The sequence below is a fragment of the Gavialis gangeticus genome, unplaced genomic scaffold (assembly GCF_001723915.1).
Source record: "Gavialis gangeticus isolate Ggan-Ray unplaced genomic scaffold, GavGan_comp1, whole genome shotgun sequence".
Taxonomy (NCBI): domain Eukaryota; kingdom Metazoa; phylum Chordata; order Crocodylia; family Gavialidae; genus Gavialis; species Gavialis gangeticus.
In genome coordinates this window covers 13,000,176-13,010,399 of record NW_017729003.1, presented here as the reverse complement: position 1 = coordinate 13,010,399, position 10,224 = coordinate 13,000,176, and the positions used below count along the sequence as shown (strand labels likewise).

Below are 10,224 nucleotides of genomic sequence, written 5' to 3'. Positions count from 1 at the left end.
ACTCTACTTGATATTGGCTGTCTACTACACATTGAGCCATTGGTTACTAATGTAACCTGGGTACACCCAAGGCTGTGCCCTATTCTCAATAGGGTGGGATGGGTAGGCAGGAGGGGGTGCTGTGAGAGGGATGCCAGAATTTCAAGCATATCCCTCTTTCCTCTATAGAGTTAGCCCAAGCCCAAAGTTCTTAACTATATACAATTTATTGAGTTATAATATACATAAACATAAAAATATCATATACATATATTTATACAGTGAACATTAACCAATAACCAAAGTCAAACCCTAAATAACACTATTTACAACATCACAATACAACATTTCAATTACAAAATATAAGGTGCAAACATGAACAATCTTAGTAACATCTATTCCTTAATATAGTCCCTGACCCATGGCAAGAGATAGATAGTCCTCCTTCCAATGGGGTCCCTTCGGGAGGGTGTCCAGGAAGCACCAAGAGCCCCTCCCCTAGGGCCTTGACTAGGCAGGGGGAGGGCTGCTCACCCAGCCCCTTCTCTGGGTTTGCCCCCCCCAAACATCTTTCCCCTGTGGGACCCAAGGTGGTAGTGGTCAGGGTGCAGCTTGATGGGGTCTCCTCTGCTGGAGTGCCTCTGCAGGCCTCTCCTGCACTGCTGGGTTCCTCCCCATCCTGTACCCTGCTCGAGGCACCGAGGGCTCAGCTCCTCTCAGCTGTTGCACCACTGCTGCTGGCTTCTGGGTGCTGGGCCTCACACTGCAGCACTACTATTTCCCCATGCCCTGGCTTCGGCACTGAGGGCTCTTTTAGCACAGGCCGGGCCCTTCAGGCTCCAGCCAGCCATCCTCACGCAGGGTGGCTAACCCAAGCAACCTCCACTACTCCCTGGCTCCCAAGGCTTGGGCCTGTGCACCACTCTGAGCACCAGGGGACCTGGCCGCTTGCCAGGAGATGGAGACTGAGCCGCCTCACTGCAGCCCCAAGGCCCTTACCCTGTGCGCTGCCCTGTGCACTGTGTGGCCTCCTGGCCCTGCCAGGGTTGCAGGCTCGAGCCACTACTTGCAGCTCCCAAAGCCTGGGCTCTGTGCACTGAACTGTGCACCATGATGGGCCCGAGCAGTCTCACACTGCTCCCAGAACCAGGTCTCCCCGCACCGTCCCCACGTGCTATCAACAGCCCAAGTGGTCTCGCACTGCTCCCGAGGCTGCTCCAGTGGCGGCTTCAGGAGCCTTGGGCCTATTGCCCGCTGGGGGAGAGCTCCCCAGCTTTTCTTGGCTCCGCTCTTCTTGAGTCCCTCGCTCCATCTGCCCAGCATGCTGAGCACACTGGGCTTGTATTTACACCAGAGGCCCTGCCCCTGAAGTCCACCAGACCTGCAAAGTGCAGTCTTCAATCAGGTGCAGGGGCTCCTCTCATCCCCACCCCATCCTGAATAGGGGCAGGGTAAGCCTCTCCCAGCTGTTACCTGATTGGTGGAAATGTTCCACCAATCCAAAGTGTCCTTCTCCAAGCCGGGCTTGCCAGGCAAAAGCAGTGAGCCCGCCACATGTGCCAGGCTTTTTGCAGGCTACACTGGTATTGTTCTCCCTATCCAGCCCTGTGCTCTACTTTCCAGTAACAGAGGTAGGGGGTTCCCTGTCACATCTGCCTTTTCACTAAACAGTCATACATCTCTTTTACGTAAAGCAATTGCACTAATGTTTTTCCCATTATTCAAAGGTTACTTGCAGTTGTAAAAACCATTTTTCTCTGCAAAAAAGGAAGTTGATATGAAAGTACCAGTAAACTCCATCACTTGTTTCAAACAACCTACAACGAACGTTACAATTGAGAAATAGGGATTGAGTCTTGTTTTCAATAAGTCCTTGACTTCTTATCTCTCTGTACAGTACATTTACTGCACTCCCCTTCACATTGCTGGAATAATGACAGTTAGGCCCATTAACTCCTGCCCTAATCTTTTTTATTTCTTTCCCAAGTCGTAAACAACAGCAGAGACATCTTGACTGAGGTGTTGTCTTATGACTCCAGTTCAAGTGCCACCCTGGACTTGTTTCCAAAGGGCTTTCCCAGTCAACCCAAATGTAAATGGGGGGCTTAATCATGCTAACAGTGGACTGATAGGGTTGGGAGGCCCTTTGACCTAACTGTATAGAGTACTATTTTTAATGGTATGGGTATTTTTTAGGGTCCACGAGGTAAACCAGGAGAAATGGGGCCTCTTGGTCCCCAAGGGCCCTCAGGAAAGGATGGACCTCCAGGAGTAAAGGGAGAGCCTGGACTTATGGGGACTCCAGGACTGAAAGGAGACAAAGGGGAGGCAGGACAAGCTGGCTCACCGGTGAGTAGGTACTAAGCACCTTAGAGCAGTGAATTGTCTTTGCTGAGGTTCACAGCAGAAATGGGCACAATGTGTAGATATGAACCCCCTTGAACACTGAGAATCTCAGACGCAAAATTTAGGGAGAGGGTCAACTGTAGTATACAGTGTATGTAAGTGTAGAAGTGTTGAGACTCCCAGCTGTTAGCAGAGTGTCACATCTTAATAGGTTCTCCAAATTAAATGATAATTAATTTTGCTTTATAGAACATGTTTTCCATGAGATTCCACATATATCCACAATCTTATGGTTAGTATTAGGATGAGATTATGGCACCAATCCAGCAAAACATTTCAGTGTAAGCATCATATTAAGCATGGGAATAATACCCAGAGTTGCAGAAATAAAACATGTCACAATGGCTATTAAGGTCTTCAGGAAGTAAAACATTTAAGCACATGTATATCCTTATTTGCACTAGTAACCAAAGGGTTTCTATTGGAGGGAAGCAACAAGTTTAATGGGTCATCTGGGTAAAGATTACTGCCAAAGTTCATGGAACAAAAAGAGCTTTTCATCTTTTGGTTCAATGTTGTCACTCTCTCATTTGCATGATTAAGTACTGAAAGAAACAAAAGTCTTTCTTGCTCTGTAGGGTCTCGATGGCCCAACTGGGGAGAAAGGAGAACAAGGTGACAAAGGGATACCAGGATCTTCTGGATTACCGGGTCCAATTGGACTTCCAGGACTTACAGTAAGAGTGCAAAGAAACATGGACTTTTTAAGATGGGTTAAGCAGAGGATACACAAAGTACAAAATACTGAGGCTAACATTTTCAAAAGCACCTCAGTAACTGAGAAACCTGAGACTCCCAAGTCCTTATGTCCCTTTTGAAAATTGGTTTAAATCTCATTGAAATCTAATAGGGTTTGGACTCCTATATCATGTTTGTCTACATTGATGACTGCAATGTGGTATAGGATAGCTAATGATCTAGCTCAGACACCAGTTGTAATCCAGCCACAGCAGCATGCAGTTTGCTGCAGGTCAGTTTACTCTGCTTCTCACACTGAGCTCCATGCTTGGCTATCTCTACACCATACTGCTCTCTGCAGAGGAGACATACCCCAGACACCTTTGAAAATTGTACCCTGCATGCCAGTGTGAGAACAACAGATACTAGCCTAACTGTCCACACCCCACAGAAAATCCATTGTGTGGCAATACTTTCAGACACCTGTATGTGAATTATATGAATAAATGTTAAGTCTTCTTTCCACCTTTGAGTGATTTCTTCTTCTAACCTTGTGAGTATATCATACATTACTAGTGATGAAGCTAGACCTCTCACTGGTGCTACTGTATGCATTGGTTCTATTGTTGTGTTTTTCAGGGAGAGAAGGGAGAACCTGGAGAAGAAGGAGAAAAAGGAAGCCCAGGGGAGTCAGTAAGTATTGTTTTTTTCCTGTAAGATCAGAAGGGGCAAAATTGAATCTTGGCACCAGTGCTTCTTGGAACTCTGCTCGTCCCACACAAACCACATTATCACCAACACAATAGCATCTCCATGGGCTTCATGAGCCGCCCAACTTCCTGCTTTTCTGCTAATCATAGCTTGTGCTTCTGCTGCAGCATTTATTATGGGAATGACTATTTTACTTTTCATTTTTAGGTATCTGGGCCACCTGGGCCCCAAGGTCCACCTGGTGCTTCAGTAAGTTTTGATTAATTATTTTGGGGGGATGCAGCATGAGGAAGAAGTTGAACAATGATGGGGCAGTGGCTGTACAGGTTTTACCAAGGACTATGTGACTTGCATAAAATGTGGCATGGAAAAATGTGTGTAAGGGTTTGAGGAGGAAAAGCACCGGATGTACTGAAGCTTGGAAACACTGAGGCTGTGTCCAGATGAGCATGGCTGTGCGGAACATACTGAACAGGCTGAACATACTGCACATTCAGCTGTTCTTCACACTGCAAGGGAGCAGCGCAGGGATTTTTTTGACCCCTGGATATCCAGGGGTTAAAAAAAACCATGCAAAAAAAAAAAAAGTGGAGTGGTGCACACAGAGGCATCACACACGATTCAAATCTGGAGCCTGGCCGGCCAGAGCCAAGCTCCAGCTTCTCACCAGGCTCTGAGTGGCAGGATTGTCACTGCTGCAGCCCCAGGAGGACCCCAGCATCCCAAGTAAGACTGCTGCAGCCTCCCCTACCCAACCTGGGGTAACCTGCCTCACTCTAAAGGGCACATGGCACAGGCATTCCCTGGGTATAACTAGTGGTGGCACAAGGTGTACCCATGCAAGTTGTCCCCAAGGAACCAAACTTCCATGCTCATGTGGACGCAGCCTAAGAGAGTGAAGCAGGCAACTGATACAACTGATACTAAATCCCGCAAACGAGTAAATCTATTGTGCAATGAGTGTTAAGGGTAAAGAAAGGAAACATGCCTAAGGCACAGGCAAAGAGAAAGGGGTTAGAGGAAAGGGAATGATATGATCAGAGGATGAACCAGGGAGACGATCTTAGTAGCAGACAGCCACTGTCAGGCTGTGCCTAGATAGACTCTTTGCATTACCAAACTGGAGCAGTATGTGAAGTGCATCTTAATACAGACAGAAAGATATTCTGAGGCAATGTTTGTTTAAATGTATGTGAGTTCAGCGTGTCAGAAACAGAAGTTAACACACTGCATGTGGAACCAGGATACTGGGATTTAAAACTAGCTTAGTAAAATACCATTTTTCTTATTTCTTATCTCAAATGTAGGGTCCTCAAGGCCTTCCAGGACCGAAGGTAAGGCTGTAAAGCATTCAGTATTGACATTTTGACTCAGGGTAGCCAGAGGAGATAAATTCTGTTTAGTAACAACTTTATAGTTTTCATAATTTATTTTTGAACTGGAGGTAAAACCTATTCAATGTGTTTTGCAAAACAGAGCTATGTCAGTTTGGGATAAAAAAATCGGGTCTCTGATTTCTATCTCTCTGCCTCCCTTTCTCTGTCTGCCAGAAAACTTGAGAGCCCACTCTGGACCTTAGAAGTATTATCAAAATTGATAATTCTCCGTGAAATATAAACACATAGGGCACAAAACTGGAAAGGACTTCCTGAGTCAAACCAGTCTTCTGCTATTTCAAAAAAACATGTTACATAATCCTTTTCATAAACTTCTTATGGACCATCTTAAAACTAATTAGGATTTTTGCTTCCACAACCCCTACTGGAAGGCTGTTCCAGAGTGTTTTGTCTGATGATTAGAAACCTTTTTCTAATTTCCAGCCTAAAGTTATTCATGCCCAGTGAATTCCAAGTTATTCAGCTTCAACAAAACATCATGTTTTGACAATAAAACATCACCACCAGATCAACATGTTGCTTTTCATCCAATTATGTGGTTTCAAAACCTCTCTTTTAAGGTTGGAAAATGTACAGGCTTGATACATAGCTATGCAAGTCTACACATACAATATATTTATAGTACTAATTTGAATGATGCCATTAAAAGAACCAACACTTTGAGGACAGATGTTAATGCACTGCACTCCAGATGGCTTTCAAGATGCTAAAAATAGAATAAATATATCCATCTTATAATCCCCAGGTTTGGGGTATAATATAAATATATAACTATCAGTTTTCAGTAATCTGCTAAACACTACTATCACTTGTATGAAAAATCTATGCATCCTGCAGTCCTCATAATCTGCACTGCCATGTATCAGAAAGACCCAGAGGGCACATTCACACATGAAAGCATGTGTGCTTGCAGCAGCTCAAATAGAAGTGGTGCAAATTTGAGCCGAGGCTTTTTGCCTCAGCACACATGCCCGGACATGCACTTTGTTGTGGAGCAAGTTGTGCCACTTGGGGCAAAATAACCCTGCCTGGCTCCTCATGGATCTGCAGCCAGGGGGAGCTAGAGCCTGGGGCCTCCAGCTGTGCTGGCCCCAGCAGCTTAGGGTTCCTTGCCCTCAGGAGCCTCTGAGGCCCTACATCCCAACGCCCTTGCCTATGTTGACCAGGTCCTGCGCGGTGGCAGTTCTCCACCGCCCCCCCTGCCATGTCCTCCAGCCCACAGGAGTTTGTTGTGGGGCCAGCACCTCGTCCAGCCTCACGGTGCTCCCTGCTTCACCACCTAAGCTGGCTGGAAGACACCAGACCAGTCTGCTTTTCCACCATCCATGGCCACCATCTCTACATGCTTGTGTGCCTCATGATCCATCATGCCGTCCTTGTGTCCTGCCCAGATACCAAGTGGCGGGACCTGCTCAGCGAGGGCATGGCCTGGGCACCCCAGTGGCTGAGTCTGTACTCCACCCTCATCCCATGAGCCACTGGGGACCTGAGCTGGTGGCCCCTCCATGGAGCCATCGCCGTGGGCGTGAATGTGGCAAGCTTCACGGACACCCCGGTCTGCTGCCCCTTCTGCAGGGAGAGGGAGACCCTGCTGCACATGACCCTCAAGTGCACCAGGCTGCAGCCCCTCCACCTCCACCTCCAAAACCTCCTCCTGAGGTTCTGGTTGAATTTCACTCCCCACCTTTTTGTTTTTGGTTACCCCATCTGCAGCCCCACGAAGTGCTGGGACCTCCTGATCAACCTCCTCCTGGCCCTGGCCAAGTGGGCCCTGTACTTGACCAAGAAGGAGGCTCTGGCCAGGAGGTGCCGAGAGCCTGTGGGGCCATTTTCCTCTCACTTATTCATGCACATTTCTGGGCAGAGCACCAGTGGGCAGCATCCACCGGCTCCTTGGATAAGTATTGAGAACCAGTGGGTACGGCCCAGAGGGTTCTGCTCATTGTCTCCCTCAGGCGTACTCATTTTCATGTTTTGACCCTTTGACCCTCACATCATTCCTGTCCTGTTTTTTGCCTTTGTACCAAGAATTCTGTTGTATCTTTCACACATTGGCCACAAACAGTAGTTAGCCAGGTGGGCCTTAGGGTCCATGGTATTTGAAGGATACAAATAGGAGCCTCTGGGAGGAAGTTGGCTACACCCCTTCTTGCTCCAGGCTGCTGCTACTGCAAGCTTGGTTTCAGGAACTTCTGGAGAGAAGATGGCCAGGCCACTTCTTGTTTTTGGCTACTGCTAGCTTGTTCTCAGAGCTTTTGGGGGTAAGCAGGCTACACCCCTTCCTCGTTTGGGCTGCTGTTGCTGCCCCCCCCTCCATGGGGGGTCCTTTGCTGCATGCCACTGCCCCCCTTCAGGGAGGTGCCCACCACACGCCAGCTTCTGCACCCCTGTTCCAGCCTGCTGCCCAGCCCACCACCAAGCTGCAGTCAGGGGACAGCCTGGAGATGGAGCCTGCACTGCCTATGGGCCCCTCCCCCACCAGCACTGCTGGAGCCTAAAGGTGCCTTGCCTGCCCCAGCTGCCTTAGCAGGCCACCCCCCACCTTCACCTCCACTTTCACCTGAAGCACACCCTGAGTGGCTGAACTGGATGGCTACTACCACTGCTGTTGCTGTTACTGCTGCTGTCTGTTCTACTCCTGTCCTTTCTCAGGAGAGAGGGAGATTCCCTGCTGCACCACTCAACACCACACCTGCACTGAATTACTCCCTAATTGATGGATTGCTCCTGCACTCCCTTACAGCTGCCTCACCGCATCTGATCCTGCTTTGTTTTCCTACCTATTGCTTTGCTGCTGAGTGCCTGGCTGGAGGCTTGAGGGGCTCCTGGACTGATCTTCAACAAACAAAACCCCTCCACTGCTCCAGCCATCTCTTACATCTGCCCCAGCAGCCTTCCCTTTGTGTTTTTGCCCTTGTGTGGTAAGTCCTGTGGTCCACTTCCCCTGGCCTGGTGTTCGTTGTGTGGCTGAGTAAGCCAGCTTGAGTGTCCACAGCCCTTGTGTGTGTGTTTCCCCCTCCCCCACATTCCCCAAGCATAGCCTTCATGATTTTTTTCCCTGTGGGGCTGTAGCTCATTGAGCTTCAGCCACCCCCACCTCATTTCCCCCACAACCCCACCCTATTAGATTCACCAGGCCCACTTTATATTTTGGTTTTCTTTATTGTTTTCTCCTCCCTCATGTGAAGCAATGGCAGGGCAGGAACATTCTGGGGGGGCAGATGCCCCCACAGAGCTTCCTTCAGCCCCCACTATTGGGGCAGATCCCAGCCAAGCCCCTGAGGGGATGCATGCCCCTGCAGCCTGCACCCTGGAGGCAGAGTCTAACCAAACTTCTCCAGGGGTAGAGAAGCCTGCAACCTCTGCTGCAAGGGCAGGTAGAACTCTGTCAGGGAGCCAAAAGGGCCAGGCCCCTCCCCCAGAGGGGGGTCCCAATCCTCCTCCCTCACCATCAGGGACCAAGGGAAAGGGCAGTGGGAAGGGTTTCTCTTCAGCCTCCTCCACAGCTGGGGGTGGGAAGGGTAAGGGCCCCAAGCCTAGACCACTGGTGCCTGAGGGTACCAGGTATGCTACATCAGCCAGCACACCCACTTAGACTGACCCTCGCCCTACCATGGCCCCACCAATGTGGCCCCCTAGCAGGGGAACTGAAGCTATGCACAGGCGGCAAGGGGGTCTGTTTCCTTGCCTTGGAGGACGCTGCACAAAAGGCAGTGGAGAGGAGACTTGTAATAGAGAACAAGTACATACTCTTCGAGCCCCTAGAAGAGCTGGGCACTGGGGTGGTACTCAACTCTGTCCCTCCCTGTATCCCTAATTGGCCCCTGCTGCCCCAGCTCCAAACCCTGGAGAGAGTTATCTCCCCAGTGGTGGCCTTCTTGCTGGGGTGCCGAGACCCCAGCCTCTGCCAAGTGCACTCTTTCCATCACCAGGTTATGATCCAGCTGGTGGCAGGAACATGGCTGGAGGCTAAGGGGTGCCTTGTGATTCCTTTTCAGGGGGCCCTGGTGAGGGTTTTCTATACACTGAGAGACCTGCAATGCTTCTGGTGCCACGTCCCAGGGCACTTGCATCATGAGTGCCCTATGGGCCAGGAGGAGAGGGCATCCTCAGCTCCCACTGGCAAGAGGGATGCCCCTGCCACTAGTACCGCTCCCCCCTCAGGCACCCCGGCACATCATCCAGCCCCTCTGTGAGCTCAGGGGACCTCGCCCCCAAACGAAGTTTGGCAGAGTACCAGAGAAGGCAGCAGTAGCCAAGGGGAGAAGGAAGTAGGGCACTCCTGCCCCTAGTCATGTCTTTGCTGTAGCTTCCCCACCCATCCAACCCTCACCTTGTCCTACTGAAACTTGTCCTCCTGAGGACCACCCCACGGCTGAGTGGGTGCAGGTCCCCTCATGGCGCAAAGCCAAAAGGAAGGTCCAGGCATAGTTGAAGCCCTCTGACATGGAAGATTCCTCCCCCTCCCCCCCGACCACCACACAGAATGAAGGAGCAGCCCAGCTCCCGTGGGCCTCCCCGGCTGTGCCCGACACCCCACCCAGTGGAAAGATCAAATGGGTGATCCCCATGGAGAAGGCTTTGGGGCTGCTGGACAGTCCCTAACAGGAGCCCATGGAGGAAGCCTCTCACTCTGCTGGCCAGGACCTACCCCCTGAGACCACAGGTGCTGATGCTTTGTCCAACCCAAAGGAAGGTCCAGTAACAGAGTCCCCCCGGCAACAATCTGGGGGAAACAGACCCTAGGGCTCACCCCGCTGAGTCCTGGGGACACTAGCCCCTTGTGTCAGCTAGACTGCTGAAGCAGCATCCCAAATTCACTTTTTAAAATAACCCAGAATCCACGTTCTTTCACAATTAGAACAAAAGAGAGGAATTGATCAGATGGGCAATGTTTTATTGCTATATTTACAATGTGAAATCAGTTTGGAAGCTTACCAGTGTCCCTAGCATCATAATAAAATAAATCCTAAATATCTAAATGTTTTAATGTTTGCACTTGGTTTCCTTAACACATGGTGGGTGTGTGATGGGGGGGATGTGGGGTTTGCAG

At 49.8% G+C, this 10,224-nt stretch overlaps 1 protein-coding gene across 4 annotated transcripts in view; it reads left to right on the top strand.

Annotated features, from left to right (window-relative positions):
- Positions 1 to 10,224, top strand: part of COL13A1 (collagen type XIII alpha 1 chain) — a 216,933-nt gene that overhangs the window by 177,916 nt on the left and 28,793 nt on the right. For all 4 annotated transcript variants that reach the window (XM_019507839.1, XM_019507838.1, XM_019507837.1 and 1 more), the window contains 5 exons: positions 2,176 to 2,328; positions 2,964 to 3,062; positions 3,703 to 3,756; positions 3,982 to 4,023; positions 5,082 to 5,108. In XM_019507839.1, coding sequence (XP_019363384.1) covers positions 2,176 to 2,328; positions 2,964 to 3,062; positions 3,703 to 3,756; positions 3,982 to 4,023; positions 5,082 to 5,108 — 375 coding nt within the window. The remainder of the gene's footprint in view (positions 1 to 2,175; positions 2,329 to 2,963; positions 3,063 to 3,702; positions 3,757 to 3,981; positions 4,024 to 5,081; positions 5,109 to 10,224) is intronic.